The following is a 20,326-nucleotide window of genomic DNA, read 5'->3' on the forward strand; positions in this document are numbered from 1 at the left end:
AGAGCAACTTCCCGGAGTCTTCACGGAGACTTCAGGGTTGTCTACCGCTGACGAAGCTTCTGTGAGAGAAGCGAAACGTCCTTTTTTGCTTTTTTTTGCTTTTTTTGTTTTTTTTTTGTTTTTTACCCACAGGTACAGATGACGACTGACAGAACCCTTTCTACGATGGAACTTTCCTGTACGACTGAGAGCCTCCACAAGCATACGAAGAGAGGGTGAGGAAGGGCGGATGCAAGCCGTGATTTAAAAAAAAAATTATCATGACTATGTGAGTTTGTGGAAATCAATAGAATGAAATGTCAGTGATGAGGCTTTTTCCCTGAATTTATCGTGTGGCTCAAGACGCATTTCTATGGAAGCGCAATAGTGGGGGGGGGGGTGATTAAAGGCTTGGCTAAGCAACACGCAGAGATGTAGGATATGAAGAGGAGGGACTTTGACGTCACTCATGAAGGCGTCGAGAAGATTAGAAAGTTATCAGGAATGCTTCGGGGACCTCCCGAGAATGAGGATTTCATCTTGTCAATCAACGGAGACATTTGACTTGAAAATGCTGAGCGCTTAGCGGACGTCTGCGTGGTTTGTTTTTTTTGCCACGGAATGAAGTCATTTCGGTGGTGCCTTGAGATTCGACTGACTCGTGTTTTTTCCACAAGGGATAAGCAACAAAGAGTAGAAAAAAAACCCATGTAGATGGACAATGTAACAAGACTCGCGGGCATGTATTCTTTATCCTCGGTGTAAAACGACTACAGTCCTAAAAGTAACCCGCATTTGGGTGCAATGGGTAACCCTGCGCCGGGTAAAAAAAAAAAATGGGCGGAGCAATAATTAACCCAACTGAGGTTATAGGAAAACAACCTGCATATTTATTTAGAGTTTGTCATTTTTCTTGTTATCCATTTCGTGTACTACGAAATTCCTTTCAGAAAACATTGCCAGCAAATACTGTATGATCAATGCGCCTTTCTCATCGAAAGATGTTTACAACTATACATCGGCTTTACAATGTTGATGCCATCAAAGGATAAAAGTCGTCAAGTGATGGACTCACAGACGCGGGCCGCGGTACAACTCACCCAAAGTTCCAAAACATATTGCGGCATTATTTTATTTCAAACAACGTTCTGCACGACGCCGTCCCGAGAGCGTCTCTGGTCTTTCCTTGACAAAAGCAAATAATCAAATATTCATTCAATTATCCCTCTCCTCGACTCGGAAATGAGTTTACTCGGAGTTCACAAACGTTGCGCGTCAAACAGCGGCCGCTTGTTTGCATGGCCAAACAACGTGCTGCGTCCCCGAAAGGGATGTGGGGGGGTTATAAATGTCTGCCGCCTCAACTTTTTATCTCTGATTAAATTGTGGGAACACTTGCGTCGGGACACCTTTAGTGGACGTTTGCCTTATGTTGCGGCTTTTCCCTCTGATTAAGCCCTCTCGCGGCTTTATTGGCCATGGGAAATAATGGGAAACACAGTGGATGGAGAGGTTTTAGGCCATTACTCATGGCTTTTATTGGCATGGGCTCCTCCCGGCGTACGGCCAGTGACCTGCAAAAAGGACAAAGCGAGGAACGCCTCTCCTGGCGAACACGGCTGCCTGCGGCGGGGCGGGCGGGCGGTTGTCAGGAAGAGGAGGAAGCCGTGTGATGTAGGTGGGATGAGGATAACGCTTTATTAATTCATGCGGCGCGCGGATGCAGCGTCCCAAAACTTATCTCTGTGTAGGAAGGAGAGGGATTTAGAAGCTAATATCAGACGTGGCGTCTAGACAGTATCGCTAATCCACAAAGGCCCAAAAGACGAGTCCGCCCCAAAAAAATGGACTAAAATAAGAGACCGCACAAGCGTCAGCGCACGACTACCTCAACTCACACGTTTTAGTGCCGAATATGCTCTCAAAAGTCTTGCCGTGGCGTTCCGGCGGTTAAACTGCCGGCCAAAGAGAAGCATCACATGTGTCGTGAGGATCTCCTTGTTAACCTCAAAAACAACAAATAGGATCTCCTCATGCACTTCAAACGAACGGTCAACGGCTCTCATGAAAAATGCAAATCGCCGTGGCGTCTCGAAGCAAACAGGGTGTTAAATTTTGGTGAACACAATCCGCTCCCTAATTGGTTGAAAGACACCATTTCAACTTGAAACCGATCAGCCAGCGTAAACACCGCAGACTTCCAAAAGCCGTCGTCGGTTGCCCGTCCGTCCCTGACCCTATCTAATGTCAACGCGGAAGGTTGGAACCACCGCCAAGTGGTGTTTTGCTCAAGCCCTCACCCTGTTTTGTCTGAAGCCAGCAGTGATGGCAATCTGCACGTTGATGAATAACTTAACAGGCGAAGGCTAATTGGCACGAGGTGTTGGCGAAGGCGCGTTATAAATATTTCCTCTCATTTACACAGACTGCCGGTGTCACTTTGAATTGCTGCGACAATTTTTTTTTTTTTTTAACAGGTTGCCGCGTGTTAGGTGTCAAAACAGGTGCCTAAACATGTCAGCCTCGCGAATCACTCTCCATGGATCCAAACTCTCAAATGCTGTCAAGGTCCTATATTTAGCTCGTCCACCGGGTGCGCGCTAGCATATGCTCAGTCCATATGATCGTGTTTGACATGCACACAGGCGCAGAATTCCCACCCCAAATCCTTGTCCAGGTCAAGTCCACCGTGAAACACGTCATCGCGGCGGAACTGGCACCCGCGTCGAAAGCGCGCAGTTTGGCACTTGATAGCACACAGACTGTTTTCGGCTAATTAGTGCGAGGAGCTGCAAGGGGTGGGGTGGGGGGTGCGGGTACGCGCTCGGTTTTGTGGTGCGAGTGGTGCCATCGCTTCTCATCCGCCTCAATTAGAAATGCGCACAAGTGGGCACGCGAGTAAGCGCCCTAAAGAGCCTTATTGTGGGGGGAAAAATGGCTGACCTACAAATGCTTTTGTGTGCGTGTGTGCGCGCGTGTGTGTCATTGTTGCATATTTGCATTTTCTCTTTGAGCTTTAAACAGCACGCAGGGATATAAATACGGGGAAACAATTGCATTTGTTTTGCACTGCAGGGGCGGGATTATGCAAGCTTTTGTTTGCCTCCATTGGATGCATTTTGCTCTATTTTCGATGCTCCGCCAGTCACGGCGCTTTCAACGCATTTCCCCCTCCATTCCACCCCAACGCTTTTGAAGAATTTCTAGCAATAATTTGGGGCTAAATATGTGACGGTTTTCGGGAGCTGATGAATCATTTTGGATCGTGAACTGAGCAATGATCGTACACGTCGCTTGTTGCCAGAGGATTTGCCAGCGTGGAGAAAATGGCGACGTTTTGAAGTCAGAATTCCGATATCAAATTAGTGTGTGGTTGCACCGACAAAACTGTGCGTTTCTTGGTCGATCCTACAAAATGCCTCAAGTGGAGCGCTACAAAAGCGACTCCGGTATATAGAATTGAAGGCATAGGTCACAAAACGAAATGAAAAAAAGATATAACCAAAGGTATGCAAACGCCAAGCCGATCGCAAAAAGGCTGAGCGGAAATATGTTCACAGTCAGTGTCAATAAAACGCAGGAACAATTACGGCAGCGGTATTGCAAGCCTGTTCTCAATGGACGGCTTTTGACATTTTCTTCACAGAGCGCACTGATATTCGGTAAGGACAGTGGGCGTATTGGCAGCCTTAGCCCCGTTTGGGGGGTGGAGGGGGTGGATTGGGGGGAGCTGTCACATAAGCCAGCCACTCTTGTGATTGCCCAAGTATTTATCAGGCGTGGTGATTATTGAGGAGATGCTTCTGACAGGCATACTTATCGCGCCTAAATAAGTCGCATTGGACTGCCTGGAGAGGGAGAGGAAGGCGAGGAGGAGGAGGAGGAGGAGGGGAGAGAAGAAAGGAGGGAGGGGGGCAGGGAGATGGAACGGCAGCATTGTGGGGGGAGAGAGAGAGAGAGAGAGAGAGAGAGAGAGAGAGAGAGAGAGAGAGAGAGAGAGAGAGAGAGAAAAGAGCTGCAAGGAGTGGGGGGGGCACTTGGAGGCTAGTGTTCGACTCGGCTTGAGCGGCGGCGGCGGTCGCGGTGACGCGCGCCTAACATGCAGCGGAGAGCGGCGGCCGTGGGCATCACCTGCGCGCCTCGGAGAAGCGTGCGCACGCGTCAAACGCTCATCGACGCCGACGAGGGCAGCAGACGCCAAGGAGGCGCTGCCGCGGATCTCCTCTGAGCAGCCCCCGCCGGAGAAAAGAGCGATAGGTGGCCGAGAAGTGCAAGACGATGGCCGTCCAGACCGTTTTTGGAGTCGCGGTGACGCACTGAAGCCAGTGCGTGAATGTTTTGCTTTTCGCCGCTCCGCTTGGACTAACGCTTCGGATTGCTTCTTCTTTTTTTTAAAACCCCTTTGGCTAACCCTTTGGGTTTTTTTTTTTTTTTTTTTTTTTTTTTTTTTTGAATGCTGCATCGCAAGACAGTGTGATTTTGTGAGTTTGGACCTCCCGCCCCCCCCGCTCTCCTGCACCTCCGCGCTCTAACGCCGCCGCCACCACCGTCAGGATGCAGCTGCTCCGAGTTGCGTGGGCACTGACCGGAGCCGCGATCTGCTGCTTCCTCGTCCTCCTCATCCACTCTCGTCTGCTCACGGAAGGTAAACCGGCGAAACCCCCGCACCGCCGCCAAGTTGCCGCTCAAAGTGTTCGGTGAGGGCGTCGGGACGGCCGAACGACATTTGCATCGTATGATGCTCGATTTGATTTGAGTTGACTTGAATCAGGTGCGCACGCTTGCCAAGGCGGATGAATGAAGAAGTTCCGACGGGGGCAGAAAAAGACGCGACGAAACGGCCGCGCGCGGCTTTGTTTTTTTAAGCCTTCTCAATAGATGGCACTAGAGTCTAGCTTTAGGGTAACGTGGAGGTCAAGTCGCGCTCATGTTCCCCCTTCTGTTCTCTGCTCTTCTGATACTCCAACAAGGTTGAATCGCAATTAAGATCGGCGCCGTCATCACTCGCACCCCCCTCCTCCTCATCGTCACATCCATGCCGCGCGGGTGGGCACGGCCCGCAGACACGCCGCAGCGCGCTGTGGCTCGGCTCTTTTTTGAAGGCTGAGAACGGATTGTCGGGATTTGATTGATTCCGTTCTTTTTTGCTGGCTTCTGTTTCAATGTGACGGCCGCGGAACGAAAGGCCCGTGTGGTCGCAAAGCCGACTCATCTCTCGGGGATGTGAGGACGTTTCAAGCTCCTACTCCCCGATGAAAGTCAAATGTTCGCTGCACTTGATGAACCTGGCGGCAAATACAAAGCGGTTAATATTTCCGATTGATGAGCTCGGGGCAAACTGAGTTTTTTGGGGGGGTTTATTTTACACTGCTGGGTTTCCAGCGTGCCGGCAAATATTCAGGTCAGACACTCTCCCGTCACTCTGGAGCCTCCATGACTACCGAGGGCTTTGGAGACCATCCTGCCTCATCCAAGAGCCAAAATGGAAGACAAAGTGGAGTTGAGGATTTTGTGCTGGCACGTGCCTCCGAAGCCTCTTAATGTGTTGTGACATGCTCGGGGGTCAAAAGAGCATCATGCGGCCACCTCAGAGGATGACAAACCCGTCGCTCGGGGCTACTGTAACGTGAGGAAGCATCCGAAGACTCATCGGCAACGTTGACTCGATATTTGCGACCTTCACTGTTGCGTGAGATATTCCGCTTTGTTTGCAAAGTTGGCATTGACTAGCTAGTAGCGTAACGCTCGCGCGAGGCGTGCCGTCTTCACGGACGAAAGGATGAGCGAGGTCAAAAGCAGACCTCATCGAGACAAATTCAAAGGAGGGCATTTGGCGGGTCAGAGTGAACGCCCACACGCACAAATGAGGCATGGACGAAACAGAACGAAACTGCCCGGAAAGCCATTGATTTGTTTTTAGCCGCATTTTAAGCATATTACAGATTGGCCATCTGAACACACGCCTATTTTTAAACGTAAGACTCTGTTAGCTCAGCCCATGCCGGCATGGGGGGAATCTGTGTTGGGGATTGGGAGGGCATGGTCCAATTCAATAATTCAAGCAATGGTGCTAAAAATGTCATTTAGTCACTAAAATAATCGTGCTGAGTTCTCAGCTGAGAATTATTTTCGTATGAAATGGGGGTTTAAAACAGGAAAACAAGGTAAGTAGAACCGCCGGGTCAAAAGTAACGCAAATTGGGTGAAGTAGCTCACCGTGCAGTGGGTCAAAAGGCAATGCTGAGTTATTTAGATACAAGATTTGAACCAGCAAGTTGGGTTGAGATAAAAAATAAATTAAAAAAAATCCAGACTGATGCGTTCAAGCTACCCGGTGACATGGCAAAGGTTAGAAATAATGAAGAAATCACTTTCCCGGATCAGGTGTCGTCAAAGAAAGTCACTCGCGTGATCTGTTTGGCACGGCTTTGACACCAGATGCAATTCCTGACACAAGCCACCCATTTTTTTTTTTTTTTTGTGGGTCGGCCATCTGCTCTGACTGGGATTTGAACCCAGATCCCTGGGTCAGCGGTGCTACCCATTCAACCATCCAAGCCCCCCAACCGATGATTCTGACCATCCTCAGCTCTTCAGCCTGCCTAAATCCAATCTTCAACTCGATCTGCTGGGGCAAAATAATCAACCAACGCCCTCAAAAAATCCACAGCGACCAAGCAGAAAACAACCCAGCATTTTTTTGTGTGTGTGTGTGACAGATAATGGGTTAACATTTGATGTCACACCCCTTAAACATGTTGCCTTTGACTCAACTAGCTCTTTGCAACCACCGCTGTCTTCCATTGGCCAAATACACGTCGATGACACAAAGCCTTTGACACTGCTTGACCCAAATCTGCCCGAGGCTCTGAGCAGAACTGCCACACTACACTCCCATCCACTTTTTTTTTTTTCTGGGCGAATTCACAGGCCCGTGCTTCTCTCCGTATGTGCTAAATCAAAACTGATGCGGGTTGCCCGATGTCAGCCGCAGTGTATGAATACACATCTCTCTGTCGCTTTGGACCATTACACCTAACCTTGCGGGTTTGAGGATCAATAACCGCAGGTGTCAGGCAGACGACAGTGGGCCTCTTCGCTCGCGGAGCAGGTGGAGGACGAGGAGTGGCGGGAAATGCTCGACGATTGAAGGGGAAATGATGTGCGGCTGAACTCGCATTCAACTTCTCATTGGAGCGGACGCCATTTTTTTTTTTTTTTTGTTGCAAAAAAACGCTTCTCTTTGAAGTGCGGAGCTGCTTTGGGGCTTGACTAAAACGGAGACGAGAAAGTCGTCTGGCGCGGGTTTGCCGGGGATTCTTTTCATTAAACCCAGGGTGTTAAAGGGCCTCTTATTTTGGCTCGACTCGAAATCTTTTCAAGACGACGGCGAGAAAAAGCGAGCGGACCGGTCAGGCTCCTGAAAGCAGACGGAGGCGGAGTCTTTGTGTGGGGTTTTGAATTTGCGAGTTTGTGATCCAGAGCGGATTAGCCCGCGTCGGAACAGAACCGCATTCCTCTTTAAACATCATTCCCCCGTTACGGATAAGACGAAACCGCCTCACTCTGAGCTTCTCCTCATTTCGCTCCCAAGATGAGTCGTCGAAGATTTTCACGCCTTGTCACTTTTGACGGCCGTTACGCCGAAAGTGGCACTCCGGTCTCTCCCGTCCAGCTGAAGCTGCATTGACAGTCGACCGGTGGGCTCTCCAACGGTAAAGATGACGTCCCTCCAGTACACGAGGAGGGGAAAGCGACTTAATTGGAGTCAAGAGCGACATTGCGACTCAAAATGTTTGAGCAGCGGCGGCGGCGTCAGTCATTAAGTTGTTCTTCCCTTTTTGGGCATCTATTATTCATCTGGAGAAGCGGCGTCAGTCATTAAGTTTTTGTTCTTTCTTCCCTTTTTGGGCATCTATTATTCATCTGGAGAAAAGAAGGGATATGAGAAATCTCAGCCCCGGAGCCCATTCGCAGGCTCCAGAGACACAAAGATAATGTGCTTGTATTTAATGCCGCAGTCATGCTCCTTTGGCATACGGAAGCAACGCGGAGGCCGAACGCTCGACAAATCTCCCGCGATGTCGGTTCCTGCGAACGAGGCGTCGGCGGGCCCGTTTCAACAGAGCATCGGCCTCTCTCGGCTGGAAGCCATCAGGGCAAAACGCACGAATCAATGGCTTAATTGATTCATTACTCAAAGCGTTTTTTTTGTTTGAATGAATATGATTCGATTCATCACGGCAGAGACCGGTGGCGGTGTTTTCAAAGTCATCAAACCTTCAAATGACCTCCTTGTGTCGTGTGGCACTTGTATGGACTCTCCCGGTATAAACTCGTGGCTCAGTATTTCACTTGCCGTATTGATTGCGGGACAGTAAAAAGTGTGCCCGATTGCACCCTGTTTTCCTAAAGTCCTATTGATTGCGTTTTGGCAGCGCGGCGGGACAATAAAAGATGACGAGGGCGGACGTTCGCCGCTAATGAAAAGCCGGCTGCGGGGAGCCGCTCGCCCTCCCGGTTTTGACTCATTGGCCCGCGCGACCTTGCGCGTTTCATTCCCGCCCTTCCGCCCGTCGAAGCGTCGCGCGCAAATCCCAGCCGTCCGATCCGAGATACTCGTATACTTGGAATGAATCGCTCAGTTGCTTACAACCTTGCGTGGGCGATGCAGACTGCGCTTGGTTTCGAATTCCATTTGCGGCGAGGATGTTCGGAATTCCACGGTGTGATTTTAATAACTGCGGCTGTATTTTTAATTAAAGCCTCAGTAAGCAACCAATGGACTGCGGTCAGCGCGGGCTGGAGAGATTGCCGGCGCGGTGGAGTAAGAGGAGAGGGAAGGCCAGCGGTTTGAGAGGTGAGAGACGACTTGAGCCGTTTTGTCTATCGGCTTGTCAACAGGCGAGACAAAGATCCTCTCCGATTAGCGGTTGCGATTCTTGCAACGACGCCCATCGCCATCATCGCTCACCGGACAATCCCAGCAAAATCCCCGTGCGCAATTATCAGGATGCAGAAGCTCAGAGTCCTGATTAAAGGGCACCGAGATGGACCCCCGGGTGGGTTTTGTTCACGCGCTAACCCCGCAGACTATTGATTCCACGGCGCCGGAGCGTGTTCCGTCCACGCCTCGGTCGAGGAAATGACGAGTGAGAAGTGTGCTTACGATCGCGCGCTTTCAATTTGCACTTTCCCGCCGTGCCGAAAGGTAACGATGAGGTCATCCCCCGCGTTCGATCAATCGCCGCGTCTCTGTTCATCTCGCTAATCGATAGCTACTTAAGAGGTTTGATCGTCTTGGAGTCCGCAGTCATTTGAATGGATTTAGAAACAAGGCTTTTTTTTTTTTTTCTTTTGGGTCCTTGCAAAGGCTCGTTCCCCGAGGCCCCTGCGCTGTAAATGTGGCATCAGCGATAACAAGCTCGGTCACGCTTTATGGATCGGCTGCGTCGGAACATTTTTTTCCTCTATTTCCATCCGACAGAAATCCGGGATTCATCTGACATGAGCTTGGTGATCGCCCACGAGCTCACCTTGGCCTCAAAAGGGGGGGGCCGGGATATTACCGATGCTGCGCCGCGCCACCGAGTGAAATCGCATGTTTCTCTTTGGGAAAACGAATGGAAGCTTTATCGATTCAAACGAGCCGGGCCACTTGCTTTTTGTCTCGCCTGTCAGATTGTGTCGAAAGCAATTTCATAAAGATCATTATTTTCTTTCCGGGGCTACCTTGCTGCTAAACAAGATCTCCCCAACCTCCATCGCTGCCTTTTGTTGCCCACTTATTCAGGCCCCGGCGCAGCAATAGAAAATGAATTAGAAGCCGACGGCGAGTAATGACAATCGCTAAATAGAAAAAGCGACACGGCGACACACCCCCTCAGCGTGTCGCACCCTCGAATAAATTGGTCAACCGCTATCTCGGCAATAGAAAATGGATTTAGCCTCAGTGTAAAGGACAAGCTATAACATGATGAGTCACAAGGAGGAGGAGGGGGGGGGGGTTATTTATTGTCTCATGCCAGCACAGAGCGGAGTTGGAAAGGTGGCGACGGGTCGTTGTGATCGTCCTGCGACGTGCGATTCACTTGTCCGCGCCAGCCGGTGTTCAAATATTGCGAGCTTTGCAGGGTGGTGGTGCGTTTCTATCGGTTAAATAAGCAAAGATATTTCCGGACGGTATATGTGTTTATCCTCGGAGAGGGAGCACTAAAGGGCCGGCTGTTGCCGTTTTGCTTCGATTTATACATTTGCGGCAAAGCAAATTGCCATATAACTCAGAGCGGCGTTAGCTAACGGCTCCACACCCACAGGGCACTCGATTAGGTACAGCTGCGGTGGCTAATCCGATGTGATCCGGCGCACGAAAGCCTTTTTAATGAGAGCACTTAGTTCTGAAACGTCTATTGTATTTGGAGAACGCCACGGCTTCACACTGAGAAGTGTTTCCGATTATGTTCCCCCCCTTTTGGTGTGAAATATGATCGAAGTCTGATGAATTTCCATCGCAATAATGAAACCCGCTCTTAAATGAATACCCAAATGCCGTTGAGAAGTAACGATAGCAACCGTCGCGAAGGAACTAACCTCTGAACGTCCGAGTTCATCGTTTGCCTTCATGCTTTTCCGCCTCGCGGCGTGTCCACTCTGTCGACACTTTTTCTTCCGGGCGGTCGGACGAATCGCGAAGAAACAGCCGGGGTGTTGTTTCTTCGCCGCCGCGTTCCGTTTCAGACCGACTTCATTATTGCATCTTGCGGGGGCTATTTTAAAAGCCATGAAGAGAAAAAATAAATAAATAAATAAAAATAGCTTGTTTCTTTTGCGGCATTGTGTCAGAGTGGTAGAAAATGGCCGCTTCCTCGCTTTGAAATAATGCACGCGTTATATCATATAAATACAGTAATGTATGATGCCTGCACTGCTATAAATCTCAGAGTTTTCTAATCATCTGCCAAAGTAATGCACTTTTTTTTTTTTGTTTACTATGCATTGATGTGACCCGACTCATACCCCCCACCCCCCGCTTTCAAATTGTCAAACTTCTCGTGGCAACTCCGCTTCCACGCGTCTGCTGCACCTCCTTTCCGTAATTCAGCTCTTATTATCACCGAGAAAATTCACTATCAGGCTATGACGCCGATGATTTTAGATGGGGTGTTTGAAGCGCGGGGCGGACAGACAAAAAAAAAAAAAAAAAAGTCGGGACGGGAGGGTTAAAAAAAAAAATCATTTGATTTTAATAATCACATATATTCAGCAAAGGAAATATGCCGGCGTGGCACATTTGCCTTGCTGAACAGACAAGAAATTATACCTCGCGCGGCGCCACCTAAGCTAGACGATAATACCACATGCAATGAGTTGAAAGGAAATAAGGCTTGCGGGATTCGCGGGGGGGGGAGAGAAAATACTTGCTTAGATCAAATGTGCTACAAAGGGCCTATGGGTGCTACGGTACGCTGTGGCCTTTTCCGTACACTTCAATCACACATCCGAGTCGTGGCCTTAAAGCGCCGCGTGCAAGTTAAGTGAGCATCGACACACGCAGCACAAGTGCTCGCGAAAGAAAAAAAAAAAAAAAACAACAACCATGTCAACAACAACTGAGGCTTTTGGAATGTCCACAGGCTAAACGCTAACACGCAACCATCAACCCAATCCTTAACGCACGCTTTAAACAAACACAACACGGCGTAGCAACATTCAGACACAATAACGACACGCGTGGATCATATATTCTTTATCCTCTGTGAAAAGCAAGGACGAATTGCTATCAAAGCATTTGGGTTGTCATTGTCGTTTCGATGTCATGAAAACCAAGAGCACTGGAACTCATCTTTTCATTGACAGCTAATTTAATGACGTCCAAATGTCATCATGGGCGAAGTGGGGTGCCGAGTCTGTCAACTTGCCGTCTACCGACCAAATGCGCGCACATACAAACAACCCGGGCCGTCAGTGTGAGCTGTCGCACTTTGCCGTGATTTAGGCGGGATGGGCCGACATCGCATGTGGCGAACCAACTGTGCCGGATGGCGAACCGCCTACCCGCTTGCTTTTTGGCTCAGGTAGAAGCCGTCTTTTTGCGCAAATTGCCTCCCTAATTGATGGACTTTGACTGGTTGCTGAGCTAGCATCTTGTGTGCGTCCGAGTGTGTGTATGTGTGTACATGCATGTGGTGGGGCGGGGCGGAGGAAGGAGGAGAAATCCGTCAGCGGCTAATGAAATAATTGGCACTGAGCGCCACACGCACACGTTCACAAACAGGCATGAAATGGGCTTTTATAGATTTGCCGTCGCCTTGCGACGCGCGCGCCCGCGTGCTTGCAGATCGCTAAGTACAGATCACGGCGAGTGGAGGAACGCGACGCGTCGTTCCCTTCGGTTGTCGCCGCAAATGCAGGAACCCGGTGGCGGAGTGTGGGCAGGCGGTGGCGGCAAATGAGGTGGAAGAGGAACAGACGGGTAAAATGTCGAACCAGAAGAAGACGAGGCACGGTACGCAGGAGGCGCGCTTTCTCTCGAGGGAGCATTTTGGCCTTTGCTGGTGTCCCTAATCAAGCGGCCACAGTGCATATTTTGCATTTGACAATTTGAGAAAGGAAGCAAATAAAGTGACGGTCGACGGAAGCGAGGTCAAGGGGAGTCATAGGGTGCCGCAAATGGTTTCCGCTCTGTTGGAAATGATAGTTGTGGGAGGGTCGCCATGGCAACATAGCGGGGGGAGGGGGGGCTGCTTGTGTCTGTTATTTCATCATAAACTGTTCATCCGCTCACAACTGAGTCATGAGAGGTCGCCAGGTGGGCCACGGAAGATTACCCAATTTCAATTAAATGGTCCGGAAACGATTTGCTTACGACAAATCATCTGTTTTTTTTTTCTCATCTGTGCCAGTGACATATAGTGACAGGCAAAAATATGAAATCCCAAGTAAAGACCGCTCAGATAGGACGATTCCAATACGTCTCTTGAGAGACACGGTACAACGCGAATCGAGAACTGTATTCGAATGTCGGCCATGATGTTGCTTCTTGGGGAATGAACGATTGGCAGCATAAAGTTTACAAACCACTAATTTAGAACAAATGATTCATGCATTACCTTCCCCCGGACTGCTTATTATGTCATGCTTGTAGCGCCGCGATAAAAACGTCCCGTTCGAAAAACGAGGTGAAAGGTGAAATCTTAATGACACGTCGCTCCCGCTGCTTGCATGCATTTTAATCACTCCCCTCGTTAATGCGGAGCCCTAATTGCACAGGAGTCACAAAGAGGAGCGGGTTACGTAACATTTGGCGGGTTATGAGTTGGATTCACACAAATGAGCCGCGATTTGAATGCAAAAAGTGGCTTTGCGAACAGGCTTGTGTTGCGACACCCCGCGCTAGCCCGCGGTGCGCTTTAAAGCCGATACATTGAGTAGCCGCCTTGATTATGCCCCCGCTGGGGCCACCTTGCGCGTAGCGTGAGGAGGCGGCAGTTTGACTCCAGAGCCGCTTGATATTTTTACCCGACGTCCTTAAAATAGTCCCGCGGATGGTGCCGCGCAAGTAACGTGCGTCTCGTGGTGTCGCAGCGTGCGCATGCATGCGTGTGCGTCTCTGCAGGCGGGAGGGGGGGGGGGGGGGCTTTGGATTGAGAGAAAAGGAAGAGCTAATAAGAGCAGCGACAACGCCTACACGCTGGCTATTGCGGAAATCCAGATAGGGACGTTTCCTCTCTTCTCGCGCCTCTAACTGGGCTCCTGCTTTGGATCAGACGGAGCCTGCATACCAATGGCGCCGCCTCCGCGGGAGACGGGCAGAAATAGGGGTTGTGGGAGCAAGAAAGAGCCAGCGACACAGGATGAATGCGAAGGACCGGACAGGGGGGAGGGACACCGAGGCGGCCGGGCTCAACGTTTAATTGCGACGGCCAAAGGGAGGCGAAGGAAAAGACTGCGCAGGATGTCTTCGGAGCAAGAAGCAATCGATAGGTTGCTGCCTTCTTTCGGCGTTCCGCTCCGTCGACTCGTTTCATGTATCGGAAAGTGCAAAGCGAAGAAGAGAATGGCGCGCGAGCCCGGAGGTGCGTTTTCCACCAAGCAGAACAGTTTGATTCAAGGTCCATTGTAAAAGGGGCCAAAATCCAACAGTCCTCGGGGTGCTGGCTACAGTAGCGCACAGGATGGTTCACTAGGTCGTATCGATCGGTAGGAAGAGAACAAAATGAACCGTTTATGAAATGCGGTGGGCGACGATGAGGGCTGAATGATGAATCGCGTTTTGACATTATCTCATGATAAAATCGGAAATTTCGGCGGGTGTTTCCGTCTCACGAGGACTTGAGGCAGATATCTCGGAAGTGACCGTTTATTCGATTATTTTACTAATTGTTCGGCTCTAATTACAGTCTGCAGTTATAATGTCAAGCACCATCCTGCCACAAATATTTAGCGATTCCAAATGACTTGGTGGAAACACGATTGATATTATATTTCACTTCCTGGTCCAGTTTTCCAAGTGTCCCTTCTCCTCTTTGGATCCTTTCAAAGCAACTTTTTGATTTTGACTAATCACAGTCAGGTCCACATTGGGCCGGCGCAATTTTCGTCTTTTTGTCTCCCAAACGCCATCAAAATAGATGGCGAAATGAAACGAACCAGCTTTTGGCTTTCATCTTGGCACTTTTTGAGGGACCAAAAGTAATTGGGGGGGAAAAAAATAAGACGACGTGGTCACACGGTGACACAGCAATCACCGCGCGGCGATCTCCGCAAGTCTTTCACGCCACGCCGCACCGAACTCTACTGACCGGCCGCGACGTGGGGCTTTAAGAGTGTTGGACCAGTTTCTTAAAAGTCGAAGCCATTTAATTTGCATCTGTAAATGATGGCCAAGCGCCGCCTGGTAATAACAGTGGCCGCCTGATGTTGAAGCAAATGAATAATTTATCGTTTATGCCGCACCGAAGTGAGCATATCGTCTCCATTAAAGCGCACTGACTGCGCGCGCGCTCTGGCTTCTAGCCCCCGCTGGCTTTATTACTAATGCACACACACACCCACACACCCACGTTCATAAATGTAGAACTTCCTCTCCGTAGTTGACATGCACCATTTCTCTCTCTCTCTCTCTTTTTTTTTTTTTTTTTTTTTAGCTCGCGTCCTTATTTCCTCCTCTTTTGTTATGCTAAATGCTATAGTGAGCGCTACTTTCGCCTCTGAAGGAGCAGAGAGTGTTGGCAAAAGGAGCTGAGAATCCAGGATGGATTTCCATGCTGTATTCTTCCTCGCGCGATTTTATTTTATTTATTTTTTTGGGGGGCGAATTTGTGACCGCGTCACCATCAGGCCCTTGTCATCCTGCTGTTTGAGCACCTTGTGTACGGTCATGTCGTTTTTCTTCACTCTCCTGGATGAAGTGTGAGTGGAATGTCTTGCTCTCATTTAAAATGGTGCAGGTGTTGGGGCTTTTCATTGGATAACATTTGAAGAAAAAAAATAAAAAGCATGTGGAACTGGATGGCGGGGCGGCGGGGGGGAATTTGATGTTTGTCACATTAGAATTTTCTTTGACATTTGTCGAGGGGAATGTTGACATCAGCTGCCTGCAACCAAGTTAGCCGAGTGCAAAGTATTCCGGAGTGACTCACGTGCATGACAAATGAACTTTAATTAGCCCCGTCACATATTTTGCTCAGAGTTCATCCGAATGCGTCACTTTAATATTTGAAGTTGATGCAAAGGCGCCACAGAGGTAGACCTCATGCTGCAAGATTTGTTTTGCCGTGTTAATAGCCACTTTGTGATAGATGAAACGTAATTTCACCCCCCCCCCACACACACACACACACACACACATACACAAATCTATCCCCAGCCCTCCAAAAATTGGCTACTCTTAACTTCCCTCGGGCATGACGAAAAAAAAAACTCACTAACGACATTTGGCCATATGAAAATGCATTGAAATGACAAAGCAACAAGTAGCACTGTCGCTAACCGGCTAATGTTTTCTTTCACAGCACATTGCCTTGAGAGTTGCCATATATGGCCCCACTAGGCATACGTTCCCCCCTCCCCCCCGCCTGCGGTGTGTAGCTTTTGTAATCTTGACGGCAGACGGAACGTATAAGACGAGTGCAAACGGTCACATGCGTGCACGTGCTCTACCACCTCCTCGTCATCATCATCCCAGCAGCCAGGTTATCCCCTCCTTCGTCATTATCCGCGCACCAGCTCGTAAATCTACCTGCTGATAGCGGCGCTCCGGTGTCCTGATGCATATTCATAGCAGCGCAGCCTAAATATTCATGAGGCAGCGTCTGGCCAAAGCTGCTCCAATCGTGAAATATAAGGCGCACTTTGCCTTTTTACGGCCTTGTTTTCTCTGCTGTTGCTTGCAACGTGTGGGGGTCGGGGTGATGTATTTGCATGTCTCAAGGAGAATTACCGCGCACAAGTTTTCCCTAAACTCCACTTCACGGGGGTAGTACTCTCCTCTTGGGTTTTTCTACCCCCCCCCACCCCCAATGAGCCGAGTAACAACTTTTGAAAGGTTTATTTTGCTGGGATGGTGCACATAGATCATGCTTTTGGCCAACGATGACATATTACCATGCAGATTATACTTTATTTTTTATTTTTTTGCCGCCCTCACAAATAAGTAAACTTAGCACATTTTCGAAATTCAGTTTCGAACCAGTCATTCAAGCCAAATAGGATTCCCCCAATGAAATGCGACTGATGGCACCCCTCCGCCCCCTTCCAGGATGCCACGGTCCCATCGGCAAGTGTCGTCTAACGACGTGTGCCGAAAAAGCTCATTCGTAGCAGCGTGGCGCGTCGCGACGCCTAAAATATGCTTTCGACAAACACATCTGTTGGCGGAGCTTAATGTATTCGCACGCATCCCGATTTGAGCGCAAACCATCTGTCACATGAGGATATTGGGTTATGTAAGCCTTCAAGAAGTAAAGGTAGGCTCATAAGACCAAGGTAACGGCACTGTAACCCAATTATATGTGCTGGGCATAACCAGCCTTTGGGGAATTCTTCTATTAATGTCCTAGTTCCCCACTGACGCCTAATGTGCTTTGATTTCTTTTTTTTTCTCGCGCTTTCATTTGACTGCAGCCTCCTATAGTGCATATGCTCCAAATTAGCCTGCTTATACAGTGTGTCTTTACACCTCTTTTCATACATCCGAAGACAATGTGTTGCTAATGATGCCTTGAAACAGCCGGCTGAGGGTCCACGGGGTCTCATGCTATTTGAAATAATGCTGCGGTGACGACATCTTGAGGCTTAATCCCTTCGTATTAAACCATGTAACATAACTCTTTAGCCGTAGCCTATTAGATACAAAAGTCGATTCCCACAAGAAGGTAATCGTGTCTTGTACAAAGAATCGTTAACACAAAAACGCCAAATGGATGTGTTTTGGTGGCAAAGAAGGCCATTTCCTGCATCACGATCACGTCACTAAAAAATCGGAGGGATGCGGTAGCATAGCATCCCGTAAAACAACCGCTAGCAAGATTCAATTGTCACATCACTTTGCTAATATCTCCACCCTCACCCTCTCCAGTCTTTGACCAAACATTCTCAAACATGGCCATTTATAAAGGCGCGTAATTAAGAAAGACAATCGCCCAGTGCTAGCAAAACTAAGCTAACATTAGCATTGTAAACAAGCCGGCGTTAGCCACGGCTGCTAAGTTAGAAGCATGATTTTTAAAACGATGTTCTGTTTTACATCAGAGCGATTTACAATAACGGAGCGTGATCTTTAACCTGTCATATTTCAACACCATTTAAACACTCCAAATGCGCTGGAATACTTTTAAACTGGTCCTTCAGGGACACGTAGGCTCCCATGGTCACTCCAGCCTCAGCCCTGCTCGTCTTTTAGTAATTAAAAGGAGCGGCACCGTTGTGTAAGTGACAACAAATGGATCGCGTTTGACAGCCTGTCACTGTGTTTTGACAGCCTCACGTCGTCGCATCCCAGACTCGGCAGCAGGTGCTCGCGCCCTTCTGCAGCTTCTTTGCGCAGCCGTCGCTCGAAACAAATAGCACCTATTGGGTATTTTGCCTTCAGACGAGCCCAAACGCATCTCGGTCCGCGTGCGTATATGCACGTATACATGGATGAAAGGCCCACCCGACAATGCTTTGACACGAGATGAGCTCGGTGCTTCATTAGCGGGCCGCCTGTCAGCGACATTATTGATGATTAGGAAAAAGGAGCTTTTGTTCTCGAGAGATCCAATCATTTCTCCTCGCTCATTCAAATGGCAGAAGAGGAACAATCTGGTTGACTTGAATAGCCAAATGGGTTTTTTTTTCACCTTTTTTCTGGTTTCTCAGCTCTTTTTTGTCTCTTTGCTTCCCTTCTCCTAAAAGCTCTTCCAAACTGTATCTAAATAGCTATAATTTTTTTTTATTAAAGCCTCTCGATGTTATGGGTTTTGACAAATAGTGGGTGGGTCTGGAATGGATCCAGGGGGATCACCATTTTCATCGAAGTAAAGGCAGACTTTTGGATACACCGAATGTAACGAGATCCCATTAGCAGAGCTGTACTTAATAACCACATCGCTATCTTATTTTTTTTATTATAGTCTCTCTATATTATGGGTTTTGACAAATAGTGTGTGGGTCTGGAATGGATCCAGGGGGTTCACCATTTTCATCTAACTCAAGGCAGACTTTTGGATAAGCCTATTGTAACGAGATCCCATTAGCAGAGCTGTACTTAATATTTAGTCGAGCTGTTGGTAACGAATGCCTTTGGCCTCTCTCAATCCAACAGAGCGAAACGTCCTAAACTTTTAACGCCTCACCAACTGCATTCGAGGTGACGCCGCAATGCCAAATGGTCTTTTACATCCCGGTAATACAACAATGACGACTTTGGCCTTGAATTGATGCCTGGTTACTGGGCTGAGTAATGAGAAAATAAAGTGAATACTCAGTTCATACTCTCGTGATGTGGAATGGCCGTACGTGCTAAACTAACAGATTTCCTGATTGTTATGTAGCTTACACTATCCACACATTGAGAAATAAGGGTCTCTTCTAAAACATTAATGCAGCAATTAGCTTCACCCCAAGTGTCGGTGCTTAATATGGCCGCCGTGTTCCGCATCGGGATCCGTTTTCCTCTCATGTATCCAAATAAAAGCCCTTTTCTTTCTCCCCCTACCGCACCTCATCTCCCAAGCCGCTAAAATGTTACCTCTCCGCCTGTCGCGGCTGCCAACTTTTTGTTTCAAATGGCACATTCAGTCCTATCTGTTGACTGCTGCCAACACGCGCCGCTGCTGAGTCGCTCGGTCTGTATTTATGGAGGTCAATCATCTAATGGACTGTTTTAAATATGTATAAAAGTGTTAAAGCTGTCCACTTTAATTTACTGGGAAATGCTGAAGACCTCCCTTGCACTGTACTCATAAAGTTCCAGGAGAGGAGCTTACGAGGGTTATTTTGCAAGCGAGTACGGGGGTTGCCTCCCATATTTACTGGGGGCCTCGTGAATAATTAAACAGCGGAGGACCATCATCCTTTTTTTTTTTTTTCATGGCGCTTGGGTCACGGGACTCTCGACTATTCTTGGAAAGGAAGCAAGCTGTAAAAGCTCCTGGCGCAACAAGTGCGGCGAGTCGAACGAGAAAAAGCGATTCTTTATCGCCGGAGATAACAGTAACCACAACATATCACAGACCCCCACCGCTGATTTTATTAAACGCCGTCGTGAGCGTTCCCCTTTGGCGAGTAAAATAAAAACAGATCGCGCTGGCAAATTGGCACGATCCTCCAAAGAATCCCCCGTAATGGCTCTGAGGCATGGCAATTAACTGCCTGTGGTGCCACAAGGTGTAAATCCAGTAAGAATATGATTTCAATGTTTGAGGACTAGCCGGAAGAAGAAAAAACTCATCCAAATGTGGACTGGAAAGCAGAAAACTCGGAGAAAGACAAGTCAGAAGTGTGTATGTGTGTTTTTTATGTGCGTCTTTATGGCCCAGCTGAGCGGCAGCACAGAGGCCAAGTTAAACGAGGGAGGGGGGGGCGGGAATTAAAGGCAGCGCCGGGGCCCGCAGCCTCTGTATTCAATCAGCACACTGGGCCACACCTCAGCCTGCATGCTGATGGGACTGCAGTGAAAGGAGCCATGCACTCAGCCACTCCCATACACAAGCGCCGAGGATACCGAGGCCCATCTAGGCCATTGACGTGTACAAAATCTCAGCTTGTGTTGCAAGAGTCCAATTTTACTGAACTGTAATAATTTCATTATTTATTCATGTGAAATGGAACCTTTTTAGGTTTACAAATAATTTGGTGGACAAAC

General features: G+C 48.7%; 1 protein-coding gene across 3 annotated transcripts in view; it reads left to right on the plus strand.

Moving 5' to 3' along the window:
• The window catches only part of tafa5 (TAFA chemokine like family member 5), a 76,186-nt gene that overhangs the window by 19,335 nt on the left and 36,525 nt on the right, over positions 1-20,326 (plus strand). Inside the window, exon 1 of one of the 3 annotated variants that reach the window (XM_019894968.1) lies at positions 4,384-4,624. The exons of the other annotated variants lie outside the window; for them this stretch is intronic. Within the exon in view, the coding sequence (XP_019750527.1) occupies positions 4,534-4,624 (91 nt within the window). The 5' untranslated portion in view covers positions 4,384-4,533. Of the gene's footprint in view, positions 1-4,383; positions 4,625-20,326 lie in introns of those variants that run through there. 3 annotated transcript variants of the gene reach the window in all.

This window comes from Hippocampus comes, unplaced genomic scaffold, assembly GCF_001891065.2.
Source record: "Hippocampus comes isolate QL1 unplaced genomic scaffold, H_comes_QL1_v1.1 scaffold544, whole genome shotgun sequence".
Taxonomy (NCBI): domain Eukaryota; kingdom Metazoa; phylum Chordata; class Actinopteri; order Syngnathiformes; family Syngnathidae; genus Hippocampus; species Hippocampus comes.